At 50.2% G+C, this 14,344-nt stretch overlaps 1 protein-coding gene across 1 annotated transcript; it reads right to left on the bottom strand.

Moving 5' to 3' along the window:
• Positions 1 to 155: 155 nt before the first annotated feature.
• Positions 156 to 10,748, bottom strand: LOC135291272 (serine/threonine-protein kinase PAK 3-like). Its single transcript, XM_064405305.1, has 11 exons — positions 10,286 to 10,748; positions 9,869 to 10,000; positions 8,096 to 8,227; positions 5,134 to 5,268; positions 4,520 to 4,663; positions 3,910 to 4,077; positions 3,427 to 3,604; positions 1,757 to 1,820; positions 1,418 to 1,466; positions 543 to 655; positions 156 to 174 (listed from the first exon to the last, which is right to left on the bottom strand). The coding sequence occupies exons 1-11, from the start codon at positions 10,568 to 10,570 to the stop codon at positions 156 to 158; spliced, it is 1,419 nt and encodes a 472-aa protein (XP_064261375.1). The 5' UTR covers positions 10,571 to 10,748.
• Between the last annotated feature and the right edge of the window lie 3,596 nt (positions 10,749 to 14,344).

Genomic DNA, 14,344 nt, shown 5'->3' with positions numbered 1-14,344 from the left:
CTCAGCTCTGCATTGTTTGCAATCTGTTCAGTCTCAAGAAGAAAGGCACAGCTGTGAAAAAGGAGATGGCTTAGATGGCCAGCAAGCAAAAAGTGCAGTTTAGTAAAAGCCCAGATAAAAAACCTGTCACACATGCTATTTCTGGAAATAAACACCTAGTCTTCCTGGCATGCACTGCAATGGAAAAGGGACAACAATCCAAGGGAAATCCTCTATAGATGGTTTATCAGAACTTAAAAGGTGCTGAAAAAAATTTGAAAAAATTAAGCCTCAAAAGAATGTGGAGGCAGTGAATGTACAGGGTATTGAATTGGTAAAGTAGGGCTGACCCACGTTTTGAAAAATTTTCAAACTGTGTTTGCCAGGGTAGATTAATGCAGACAAAAAGCACTCTCTTTCTATCCACTGGAGATAAGTAGAGCAATAATAATTAACCAATAATTAACAGCTCTATTTTCTGCCAGTGACCAAAGTGGGTTTATAACTGTAAACAAATGTAGTCTGTAAACAAATGTTGCAGGGATAAAACAACAACCACTCACCTCTTTAAATAATTCAAAACGTTTAGGTGCTTATTAATTTTCATGACCATGAGTTCCTTAAAGGTTACTTCCCTTCTGATCAGTTCTTGAAGATTTATTTTCTTTATGGCCACCTAAAATGATGTTGAAAATCAGTAACAGTAAAAATTGGTTTCATGAGAACAACTTCTACGTGGAGTAAGTGATTTTGGATGACTCAGCCAAACTGAACCAAACTGCCTTGTGATTAGACATGTTAGTGGGAACAGACATTCCAACAGCCCACGTCTCTGCTGCCTTGGGGGCCAGTTACAGGACATGTGGGGCCACTGATGTTTTGCCTTGACCAGTTGGTAACAATTATGTCTCAACCATCACCCACAAAGCTCTGACCACACTCTCTGCTACTTTGGATGGGATTCAGAAGAAGTAATCCAGGCCTTGATACTCTGTGGATACATCCTGGGCTATGGGCAGAGCTTAGGTTTTTAGGGACGCCTTGCAGATCTCTCCCTACGTGCAGCTCCCAAGTGCAGCACTGCAGGTGGCTAAGGAACTACCAGGAACTTTCAGATCTATTTGCTGGCAGCCAGAAATGAGAATTCAGGACTCTGAAGCTGTAGTCCCAAAGGGCAGTGAGGTGCTCTAAGGCACCACCTTTGTTTTAGCCATGGAGGGCGAGTGAGCGCGTCCTTCTCTGAAAGGAACCGCTGCCCTCCGTGCCTTCCTTCTGGCAGCTGAGAAGGACAAAGCCCCAAATGTATTTTGCAGGCTGGCACCAGTCTGTGCTTCTTGTGCCTTTTCAGCACAGCTCTACCCAAAGCTCCAGCCCCAGCTTACAGCAGAGGGCAAAGCCCTCGAGTGCAGCAGAGTCTGCGGCAGCTGTTGACATTTACCTCTCCTCCTGTGGCAGTGTCGAGTGCTTTACAAACATCTCCAAAAGTCCTAGAAACAAAATAGCAGCAAAGAAAGGAGAAGTCATTTAGATCTTGCAGTGAAAGCCAACCCACACAGGAGATCTCAGCTGTAAATGCCTAAGACCTGCAGGATGCTGGAAACATGGAGATGTCTTTGACAATGCCTTCTGACCACATTTACAAATTCTGATCAGCACTGACAATCTATGCCCAGTGTCTGAACACGTTGGTAGCTTGTCTGAATTCACACATGATAGCTATTCCACCAGCAAAAAACCTGGTGCATAGTTTTGTAAAATCAACATTGCTTGGACTCACCCACTGCCAATATATTCCAGATTAGTGTATTTCATCATGGGATTTTCCATCTTCACCATTCTCCCTGGGGGAAACAAAATGCAAAATGCTCACTTGAAAGCAGAGATCCTGCTTTCTAGGGGATACAAAATGTAGTCCCACTGCCTGGGGCTCTGAGCCCTCCCTTTTTGGACAGATGGCTAACAAGAACAGGAACAGGAACAACAACAAGAAAGCAGATGTTCTGCAGCACAAGTGGCTGGCACAGACACTGATTTTCTAGCATCCTTTGAAGAGAGAGACCTCTTGACAGTGGACACACAGGGAAGCACAGGGAGACAGATTCAGAGGAGACAGAGACCAGAAGAAAACAAATACCAAGGCAAGAAAGTTTGTCATCTACAAACATTAAGGAGACTTTGAACTAATAGTGCCTTTGTTTGCTTGAGAAAAAGCACTGTGAGGTTCAACAAAAGATTTCCTACTTGCTAAGATTAAATGCACCTTGACATCTAGAATCAATTCCTCTGAACAGATGCCAATTTCAGAAAAGGAGGAATATTGCAAGTGTTCTCATCTTTTCCACCTTGCAGCAGTTTACCAGAAGAATGCCTCTGTGTTTGTAAACCAGAGCAGCTCATGCTATAACCAATCCCGATGGGACTTGCAACATCAGCACCCTCACCCTTTATGAGCAGGCTGAGCTCAAAATCACCCTGGCCTGTGCCCCTGTGAAGAACCACACTGCTTCTCTTCACCCTGACAGCGCGGATCAGTCGCTCCCATTGCACTCCCCCTCTCGGCACTGCACACATCCCCATCTTCCCAACTCGGCACGGCGGGCACGGGCAGAGAGGACAGCAGTGCTCCTGAGGCGCCAGCGTGACACAGACAGCTGCCAGAGGAGATGCTGACCCTCTCCTGAGGCCAGGCCGTGCGATGCAGAAGCCGGCCCAGACGAGGGGCTGCTGCCCCAGGCAGCTCCGTGCTGCAGTGCTGGGCAGCAGCAGGACTCTCCCAGCTGAGGAAGGTTCCAGCCTCTGCAGTCCCACCAGCCCTCAGGGACAGGGCAGCTACCACAAGAAGGCTGGCAAAGCCCAAGCAGGAGCACTGACAAGCAGTGGGAAGAAGCCACAGGCAGCCTGAGCCCTGTACAAGCTGTTGCCCCCATTCAGGACACAACAGGATGGGCTTTGAGATCAGACACAGCGAGGTGCAGATCAATGGCCTTTTTGTCCCAACAGGTGATGGTAGACCCTGAATCCACTGGGCTCTGCTCTCAGCCCCACCAGGTCTTATCTGAGAGCACAGCACTGGCAGCTGTTATGGACAAGAAGCAGATTAAATGCCTTGTGCTGCAGAATCACAAAGGACTTGATGTGTTTTCTGAGAGACTGATGTGAGGTGGGCTTCTGCCCATGGCTAGTCACTCAAGCAGTCACAGCCTTCTGCTGATGCAGGAACAATCCCTGCTTCTGCCTTCAGTCCAGAGGGAAGCCCAGTCTAAGCTGCCCTCAGAGGCAGCAGGAACAGCCAGGCACTCTCTCGCTGCCTCAGAGCACTGTCAGCACTTCCCGTGGGCAGTCCTAAATGTCCTTGTGACACCAAACTGAGGAGGACCCTTTGGTACAGCTATGCTGACACGTGCACACAATACACTGTTGCTCAGACAAGAAAGACAGCAGACGTACTCCATTGCTGCAGGGAGTCATCCTCGATCCGCTGTTGCTGAGCGGCAGCTGGGTCAGCGCAGGAGGTGAACCAAGTGCCCCAGCTCCACTTCTCCAGCTGGAGAGCAAAGGCTCCTTGGGATGGTGCTGCTGCTGCTGCTGCTGAAGCAGCTGCTTCAGTGAGAAGGCCACTGCAGATCTGAGACAAGAAATGAGTTTGTGTCAGGAAAGTGGCTGGCAGAGATTTCCCTGAGATCCCATTTCAAATGCAAGCCCTTAGGAAAGCTGCTGTCAGCCACATGCAGAGTTCTTCAACTGGATTGGTTTGGCTGTCCGCTTGTGAAACCAAATGGTCAAAACCAAAGGCTGGTTTACCTCGAGTTCATGGCCAGTTTCATGTTCGGAAGGATGACTGAAACAATGACCGCTCTACATCCTCCCAAGGACTCCTTTCCCCCTCTCAGGCTGCAGGCACATTGCAGCTCCTCGTTCTAATGTTTTTACCTCCCGGTCTTGATTTGTCTTTTCCTGCACCATCCTGGGGATGTGCTTATCCTGCAGCATCTCTGGTTGGTTTGGTTCCTGGGCCTCACTCCAGTCTTGGGTCTCTTGGTCTCCTGTCATTTGCTGGAACTCTTCAAAGGCTTCCAGGTAGGATGTCAACACATGCACCTCAAGTCAAACAGAACAAAGCAGTCAGAGACTACAGCTTCTCCCTGTCAGCCAGGAGTCATCCACTGTGAGGAAAGGGAAAGAACAGGAAAGGAGGAGATTCACAAGGGATACAGATAGCCTGTGGCTTGTATTCCAAATCTATCTGAGTGATCATGTACACCTGCAAAAACCCAAGAAACAAGGGGACCTGGAAGAAGTCACCAGGACTTTTTTTGGATGACTTCTGAGCAAGATGTAAAAAGGACTAATCCCACTGTCCAAGTCAACAGCTGAGATTCAGCAGACCAGGAAGTGTCCTTCAGAGCAGCTGTGATAGAGGCCTCAGCAGGGTGGCATTTAAGAGGCATCACCCCACCCCTCCCCTGCTGGGCAGAGGAAAGGCAAGAATGGCAGAAAGCACCAGTTTGGTGACTGCAGAGGCTATTGCTATTTCACTCACTTTCGCATCTAGAGCCATTTTCTCCTGAAGGAGGAGTTTAAATTTCTTTATGATGATTTCAAGAATTTCTTCTGGCCTCTTCTTCCTTGCCCTGTTCCTAGCCTCAGTTTCCTGCAGCTCTGCCGGCATCTGTTTGTAAATGTTCTGTAGAGAACAAGAGAGAGGATGTCTCATGAGTGGGTGGCTGCCACTATTACTGGTTTTGTTGATCGCTCCTGTGCTGGTGGAGATGAATCTCCTCTTGAATTCTTCTGATCTCATCTTTGTTCCTCCTCTTCAATACCATGATGGCACTCTGAGCTTCGGGCAGCTCTGCTTGGGGCTCTGACTTCATGTTCTATACACACAAATGCACAGCAAGTGACTGGGAGCTGCCATCAGGCTCAGCTTTTTCCTCTTGCAGCTTCAAAAGCACATCTATTCAGTCACTTCTTTCTGCTTCCCTACCCACCTCTGCTTCCACTGCAAACCTCCTGTCCCAGTGCTGATCTCTGCAGATTCCAAGGCTCTGTGCTTTCAGTGCCTGTGGGACTCCTGGCCTCCTCAGGCCCAAGAGCTCTGTTTTATGCCCCTCTTCCTGCCCTTCCCTCTGGCACCTGGCCAGTCAGGCTTACCTGGCCATTCTGCTGTGGCTCTTCCACCTGCTGCCTGAGCTGCTCTTCCTGCTCTCGGGCTGGGAACAGCTCTCCCTGAGCCTGGCATGGCATCTCTGATAAAGAAGCCTCGTCCTGCTCTTTCTCTACAAGGACCTGCACAGAAAGCAAGAGAAGATGGCTTTCAACTTCCCATGTGATATTTGTGAGCCAAGACTCAAAGGCTGATGGGCTCACACATTCCCAAAGCTCTGTGCTGCCGCTCTCCTGGGTCATTCCCTGCCCAAGGAGAGGCACAGATTCCAAAGTGAGCCTGGCACTACAATCAGGGGCCACCTGGCACTGAAGCTCCAACAGCCTGTCAGGCAGCTGACAGGGAAGCTGTGGCATTCCTCAAGGCTCTGGTGAGGGCCTCCCTCTGCTCCTGCCATGTCCTCTTTGTCTTTCAGTAGTGACTGACACCCAGTCCTGTCCCACAGCTCCATCCTGGCTCTGCAGGTGGCTTCCTGGCTGAGCTCAGCCCTTGGGAGAGACACTTCTGCAGTTCACGTTCTCCTCAGGCCTGCACCAGCATTCCTGCCTTTCTGACATCTACACTCTTGTTAGAAATCCTGGTCATTCGGGAGGTAAGGATGCGTGCAAAGATCCTCTGATGGACATCAGAGAGCTTCTATGGTTCTCTGCACCTCAGTATAAGGAAGAGGACCAAGGTGTTTCTTCTCCCTCTTTTGTCAGCTGAGAATTCTGACCAGCAGTAACAGAGACTCTCATAAGGCTCCAATAATGAATGCACTTACACACCCCTGGGGATGCCAGTGAAGGAAACCGTGTGTCATGTAATGCATGTAGGAGCAGAGTCACCAAACACCCCTGAACCATGGAATTGTTCCACCTCTCTCGGACAAGCAGAAATTTAAAGAATTAACTGGGGACTTCAGGGCAGAAGAGGCCAGAGGAGGAAAACAGCTCTGAGGGGAAAAAAACCACCGTATCCGGAGGGGGAAACATCTCTGCCTGCTCGGAACTGGTCAAGAGAACATGTCTCTAATCCTCTCCTGAAAGGGATGCTTTAGGTGAGCTTTGCACCTCCAAATCCTTTGTGCCAGAGCTGGGAAAATTCAGTTATGTAAATGTTACATAGATAGACAGATAGACAGACAGAAACATAGACATATAGATCTCACTGATACAATCTCTCTTTACTGTCCTCTCTGCTGCTGCACACATCAACACTTGGTAGCCAGTGCCCTGCTCAGCAGCAATCCTGAGATTGCTGTTGTGTTGCTTCAATAAACCACACTCTTGGGGAATCTGGAGTGCGTACGTCCTTATGGAAAGTGATCTGATCCAGAGCATTGCACTGGGAGCTGCATTCCCTGTGCATCTGTGCTGGAGCAAGTTCTTCTCTTGGACTCGACCACACTGACAACTCTAAAGTGGCTGTAATAAGACATAAAGCCCAGCCCCTTCCAGCTCCTCTGATCTCTCAGGACCAGCAAAATACAAAGGGATTGATATCCTGCTAAATTCCCAAAAACAACACACACTGATTCACTAGGCTGAACAAAGGCACAGGCACTGATAACCTCAAACTGGTCTGTAATGCCATACTGTCTACCCTGGAACCACAACAGCTTCTTCTGCACCAAGGTGCTGCACCGAAGGATGATGTCACAAGCAAAAACATTATATTCTCCAAAAGTGACACCGAGGAAATCAGAATTCTAACAGACACAGTCCCAGTACAATAAAAGACCAAGAAATAATGAGGAAAAGTGCCTTAGAAGGGAGGAAAAGAAAGTGTGACTGGACTTGCAATCCAAGCACAACAAAAATCAGAAATTAAAAAAAAATAAAAGGCAAAAAGTCACACCTGAAAGTGACTAAAACATTTGGAAGCACTGATGAAAAGCTGAAGGTTCCTCATGAGACTTCCCTTGTCCAGGCTAAAGCTCCCTCAGCACCTCCTCCCTGGCCTTATGCTCCACACCCTTGCCCACCTCCCGTCTCCTTCTGTGCACACGCTCCAGCCCCTCAAGGACTTGCTGCTTCACAGGGGCCCACAACTGCACACAGCACTCACTGCAGCTGCGGCCGCAGCGCTGCCCAGCACAGCCCGAAGCTCACTGCCCTGCTCCTGCTGCCCCTCTGCTGCTGACACAGCCCACCATGCCCTTGGCCTTCTTGGCCGCCTGCCCACACGCTGCCTCACGTGCAGCTGCTCTTCACCACCAGCAGCCCTGCCTCCTTTTGGCTCACGCAGCTCGCCAGACACACTCTTGCCCATCTGACTTCAAATACTGCATCCTCCATTTCAACATCTCCTTCCTCTTCTCTACAACGCAAGACAGCACTCAAGGACTTGCAGCTTCACCCTCACTCCAGGCTCCAGTGCACTTGCCAAAGCTGCAGACTTCACCGCAAAAGGGATCCACAGAAACTCCCCGCTTCTGCCTTTTGCCTCACAAGAAGCCTTCGTAACTACGCGCTTCCTTTCCTTGGCCACACGGCACAAGAATGGCCCCTCACAGCTTCACGCACAGCACACTCATCTCCTTGCAGCTTAGCAAAAGCCAACAGACAGCTGGGCTAAAAGAGGCTGTACAAATGAAGAACTGCTCAAGAAAACTGCAGAACACTTCCACAAGCCAAACACACCTTTCCAATATGGAAAAACAAAGAAACAAACCCTGCGACCGACAGCACCACCACCTGTGCCCTTGGCCAATGCACTGCAGAAGCCCAGACACAGAGCTGCACTCAGCCAGGCAGCCAAAAGCTCACCCAGAGCCCCCAGCTCTTCGGTGCCTCAACATGACAGGCCAAAGGCCAATTGCCAGCTGGCACTGCCTGCACGAAATGACTGCATCCTGCAGGACTCCAGCACTCCGCCTCCTCGGCCAGCAACAGCAAGTGCTGGCTGCTCAGCAGCTTGCACCTCTGCCTTGCACTAAAGACAGCACCACCCACAACTGGCACTTACTCTCTTGCAAGGAGCAGCCTGGGCTGTCAAAACAGAGGGCTGCTTCTGCTTCTCTCGCTCCCTTTGCTTCTCTTTGCCTTCTTCTCCGGGAGCAGAGGGAGCCATGGGAGAGACGGCTGTTCCTTTCGTCACCTGTGGCAAGAGAGAAGCATGAGGGACACGCCGTTACCTTGCATTTCTAAACTAATTTCTCCTGGCACCTACAACCACATCTTCTAAGAAGAACGCATCAGCTCTGTTAGCAATGGCATTCCCAGTCACTCCAACCAGATTAAAATGGGCCATTTCAACACAACTCTATATGGCTATGAATTTCACATTCCTCCTTGCCTGCTATCAGCAAGCAACCTTGTCTCTGCAAAACACAGCTTTTATTTCTTGCAAGCTCTGCAATGGACAAGTAGCAAAGAGCCGGCAAGGCCTTAGCTATTGCTGCTGCAGACAGGGAAAACTACAACTGGATCACAATCCCATCCTGTGCTGGAAAAGGGCAGGAAATGTTGTGCGTAAGCTCCCTTGCTGGCTGCAGAAAGAGAAAACAAACAGGACTTCTCCTCCTAGCATACCAAAAAACGCAGAAGCCACAGGGTGCAAGCGGCAGCTACTCCAGTCTCTGAAGCACTGGCATGCACTGAGGCCATGTTTGAATGGGCAACAGCTTTTGTGCTGAGCGCTGTCACGTCAGCATCTATGGAAGTCTGCCTGAAGGTCCCTCACCAGACTCCCCTTGTCCAGGCTAAAGCTCCCTCAGCACCTCCTCCCTGGCCTTATGCTCCACACCCTTGCCCACCTCCCGTCTCCTTCTGTGCACACGCTCCAGCCCCTCAAGGACTTGCTGCTTCACAGGGCCCACAACTGCACACAGCACTCACTGCAGCTGCGGCCGCAGCGCTGCCCAGCACAGCCCGACGCTCACTGCCCTGCTCCTGCTGCCCCTCTGCTGCTCACACAGCCCACCATGCCCTTGGCCTTCTTGGCCGCCTGCCCACACGCTGCCTCACGTGCAGCTGCTCTTCACCACCAGCAGCCCTGCCTCCTTTTGGCCCACGCAGCTCGCCAGCCACACTCTTGCCCATCTGACTTCAAATACTGCATCCTCCATTTCATCATCTCCTTCCTCTTCTCTACAACGCAAGACAGCACTCAAGGACTTGCAGCTTCACCCCCACTCCAGGCTCCAGTGCACTTGCCAAAGCTGCAGACTTCACCGCAAAAGGGATCCACAGAAACTCCCCGCTTCTGCCTTTTGCCTCACAAGAAGCCTTCGTAACTACGCGCTTCCTTTCTTTGGCCACAGGGGACAAGAATGGCCCCTCACAGCTTCACACACAGCACACTCATCTCCTTGCAGCTTATCCAAAGCCAACAGACAGCTGGGCCAAAAGAGGCTGTACAAATGAAGAACTGCTCAAGAAAACTGCAGAACGCTTCCACAAGCCAAACACACCTTTCCACGAGGCAAAATCAAAGGAACAAAGCCCTGGGACTGCCAGCACCACCACCTGTGCCCTTGGCCAATGCACTGCAGAAGCCCAGACATAGAGTTGCACTCAGCCAGGCAGCCAAAAGCTCACCCAGAGCCCCCAGCTCTTCGGTGCCTCAACATGACAGGCCAAAGGCCAATTGCCAGCTGGCACTGCCTGCAGGAAATGGCTGCGTCCTGCAGGACTCCAGCACTCTGCCTCCTCGGCCAGCAACAGCAAGTGCTGGCTGCTCAGCAGCTTGCACCTCTGCCTTGCACTAAAGACAGCACCACCCACAACTGGCACTTACTCTCTTGGGATGATCAGGCTGGGCTGTGACCACGGCTGGGCGCATGTGGTTATCCTGCTCATTTTGCTCCTTTTTGGCGTCTTCTCCAGGAGCAGAGGGAGCCAGGGGAGAGATGGCTGTTACTTTTGTCACCTGTGGCAAGAGAGAAGCATGAGGGACAGGCTGTTATCTACCATTTCTAACCTCATTTCTCCTGGCATTTACAACTACATCTTGTAAGGAGAACTCGTCAACTGTGTTAGCAGTGGGATTCTCAGTCACTCCAACCCCATTAAAATTGGCCAATTCAACACAACACTATATAGCTACAAATTTGATTTTCCTTCTTGTCTGCTATCAGCAAGCAACCTTGTCTCTGCAAAACGGAGCGTTTATTTCTTGCAAGGTGTCTGCAGTGGATGTCCATCTTTCACTCACTTGCTTTTGTAGAGCCCAAGGGAGGCGGTTAAGTTTCTCTCTGATGATTTTCATTTCTTCCTCCAGCCTCCTCACCCTTTCCTTGTTCCTATCCTCAGATTCCTGCAGCTCCGCCTGCACATCTTCCTTGATGGTCTGTAACCAAGAATAAACACGCTGTTTCATGGGTGGAGTGGCTGCCACTCTTTCACTTACATGTTTTTGTTGATTGCCCCTGTGCTGATGGAGATGAATCTCCTCTTGAATTCTTCTCATGTCTTCCTTCTTCCTCCTCTCCACTGCCATGATGGCACTCTGAGCTTCGGGCAGCTCTGCTTGGGGCTCTGACTTGATGTTCTATACACACAAATGCACAGCAAGTGACTGGGAGCTGCCATCAGGCTCAGCTTTTTCCTCTTGCTGCCTCAAAAGCACATCTATTCAGTCACTTCTTTCTGCTTCCCTACCCACCTCTGCTTCCAATGTAACCCTCCTGTCCCTGTGCTGATCTCTGCAGATTCCAAGGTTCTGTGCTTTCAGTGCCTGTGGGACTCCTGGCCTCCTCAGGCCGAAGAGCTCTGTTTTATGCCCCTCTTCCTGCCTTTCCCTCTGGCACCTGGCCAGTCAGGCTTACCTGGCCATTCTGCTGTGGCTCTTCCACCTGCTGCCTGAGCTGCTCTTCCTGCTCTTGGGCTGGGAACAGCTCTCCCTGAGCCTGGCATGGCATCTCTGATAAAGCAGTCTGCTCCTGCTTTTTCTCTACAAGAACCGGCAGAGAAAGCAAGAGAAGATGGGTTTTGACTTGCCATACGATATTTGAGGGCCAAGACTCAAAGGCTGATGGGCTCACACATTCCCAAAGCTCTGTGCTGATCTCCTGGGTCACTCTCTGCCCATGGGGAGGCACAGATTCCACAGTGAGCCTGGCACTACAATCAGGGGCCATCTGGCACTGAAGCTCCAACAGCCTGTCAGGCAGCTGACAGGGAAGCTGTGGCATTCCTCAAGGCTCTGGTGAGGGCCTCCCTCTGCTCCTGCCATGTCCTCTTTGTCTTTCAGTAGTGACTGACACCCAGCCCTGTCCCACAGCTCCATCCTGGCTCTGCAGGTGGCTTCCTGGCTGAGCTCAGCCCTTGGGAGAGACACTTCTGCAGTTCACGTTCTCCTCAGGCCTGCACCAGCATTCCTGCCTTTCTGACATCTACACTCTTGTTAGAAATCCTGGTAATTCGGGAGATAAGAATATGTGCAGAGATCCTCTGACATCAGAGAACATTTATGGTTCTCTGAACCTCAGTATAAGGAAGAGGACCAAGGTGTTTCTTCTCCTGTCTTTTGTCAGCTGAGAATTGTGACCAGCAGTAACAGAGACTCTCATAAGACCCCATTAATGAATGCATTTACACACCCCTGGGGATGCCAGTGAAGGAAACCATGTTGTTAAAAATCGAACGAGCCAATTTTCAGAAAGTGGTTGAAAAAGGCTCTCGTTTATTAAAACAAGCCAGAGAGGACAGAGGACCTGAGATAAGCTCAGAATCCACACACAACAGCTCAAAATCTAGAACAACATGTTAAGCACACATTGTGTTCTTCCGCAAACAAACCACACACGAACAGGAATAAACCCGAAAGCACCCCGAAGAACTCACAGCCCCCCTTTTCATAACAGTCCCTGGTCCAGGATTGGTGGGTTTTGGATCCGCGCACCGATTGGTGGAATTTGGGCGCTTTGATTGGTCCTTACTGATGTTCATTTTGGACCAATCCTTTCCCCAGGGCGTGTTGCCTTGCAGGCAAGGCGTAACGACCTGGTTCCAAGGAAACGCAGCACGACGGCCCAATGCTTTTGGCCGCTCGGGCTAAGGACACGCAGACATCAATGTGATAGACGGTCCAAAGGCCCTTTATTGGTTTTCTCCTCGGTATATATACCCTTGGTCCTTCCCCTACCTTCGGGGTCTGACTTTTACCTTATATGGTTAGTAAGGGGACTGGGTGGAGGCCGTGTTAGTGGGGGGGTTACATTCTTGGCCTTTTGTCCTGCGGCTATCTCTTATCTCTGGGGAATCAGGTGAGGGAGGCCCTATCAGGTTTCCGTGACAGCCCGAAATCTTCCGACCGCCTGTCCCTATTCTCTCTGCCACAAGGGCGTCGAGTGATTGGTCAGTGCCCTGGTCCATTCACTTTCCACCTCCAGCCCCCACCAAGTCCTGGACACTTCCCTTCCCCCAGAACAAACAAACCCCCCATTCTTCCCCAACTTTTTTAAAATGAAACTCATACCAATGTGTCATGTAATGCCTGTATGAGCAAAGTCACCAAACACCACCGAACCATGGAAGTGTTCCACTTTCCTAGGACAGGCAGAAATTTAAACTGTGGACTTCAGGACAGAAGAGGCTGGAGGAGAAAAACAGCTCTGAGGGGAAAAAAACCCATGTCTGAAGGGGGAAACATCTCTGCCTGCTCAGAATCAGTTGACAGACCGTGTCACTAATCCTCTCCTGAAAGGGATGCTTTAGGTGAGCTTTTCACCTCCAACATCATTGGACCAGATCCAGGAAGATTCAATTATGTAAATGTTACAAAGGCAGACAGGCAGACTGACAGATAGATAGATAGATACATCTACTATAATCTGTCTTTACTGTTCTCTCTGTTGCTACACACATCAACACTTGGTAGCCAGTGCCCCCAGTCAGCAGCAATCCTGAGATTGCTGTCTTGTTGCTTCAATAAACCAGACTCTTGGGGAATCTGGAGTGTGTAGGTCCTTACGGAAAGTGATGTGGCCCAGAGCATTGCACTGGAAACCTCACTCTTTGTGCATCTCTGCTGGAGCAAGTTCTTCTCTTGGACTCAACCCCACTGACACTGCTAAAGTGGTTGTGATTAGAAATGCTGCCTACCCCCTCCCAGCTCCTCTGATCTCTGACCATCATAACATCACCCTAGGACATTCCACCCCTTATCCCCATATCGTCAACTTACTACCAAACCTCATGCATTTTATTCAAGTAAAAACTTCCATCTGCTTCCCCCAAAACATTACAAGCAATCCCCATTGTGCCCCTGTCATGTAACCACACCGGAGCACTCAATCCAGGTCCCAGACTACAGAGCTGCAGGATTCCTCACTTCCATTTTGCTGACTCAAAACTCCATCTTTCACTTCCTCAGACCCTTGACAATTACACGTTTTTTTCTGTTTCACATCTGTATGGTTTAATGTACAGACAATGGCAGTAACATCCAGCAAACAGTGATATTTGCATATGATTTTCACCCCACAATCAGATCTCCCTGAGGTACACATTGTGTTGTTCCATCTCTCTGCATTATCCACCATGTGCAACCTGGTCCCTGATCAAAGACAATCCCGCAAATGGGTTTGTCTACTTGAGGCAGAATTGATCCACACCGTCTTCCCTAACAAATCTCTGACATTTACCACTGGGACTTCATCTGTTATATCCAGGGACTCAGACTGGGCAGGACCTGCTCAGTTGTTGGAACCTCGGATATTAACTAACCAGGTGACCTTTGCTAAATGCTGCTCCCAGTTTTTGAAAGATCCCCCACCCAAGGCTTTCCACTGGGTTTTTATAGTCCATTGTACCTCTCCACTTTGCCTGCAGCCTACCTCTACCTGGTGCAAGGTAGAGGATATGGTACACCCACTCAGTGCCATGTTCCCTAGCCCAGGTGTTAATAAGACTGTTCTTGAAATGAGTCCCATTGTCTGACTCAATCCTCTCAGGGGTACCATGCCTCCACAGGACCTGCTTTTCAAGGCCCAGGATGGTGTTACGGGCAGTAGCGTGAGACACAGGGTAGGTTTCCAACCATCCCGTGGTGGCTTCTACCATGGTCAGCACTTGCTTTGGTGTGCCTGGGGCAGTGTGATGTGGTCAATCTGCCAGGCCTCCCCATACTTATACTTGGACCACCGCCCACCATACCACAGGGGCTTCACTCGCTTGCCCTGTTTGATGGCAGCACACGTCACACAGTCGTGGATAACCTGAGACATAACTGTCCATGGTTAAATCCACCCCTCGGTCTCGTGCCCACTTA

Source organism: Passer domesticus, chromosome Z, assembly GCF_036417665.1.
Source record: "Passer domesticus isolate bPasDom1 chromosome Z, bPasDom1.hap1, whole genome shotgun sequence".
Taxonomy (NCBI): Eukaryota; Metazoa; Chordata; class Aves; order Passeriformes; family Passeridae; genus Passer; species Passer domesticus.
This window is presented reverse-complemented; position numbering and strand designations above follow the sequence as displayed.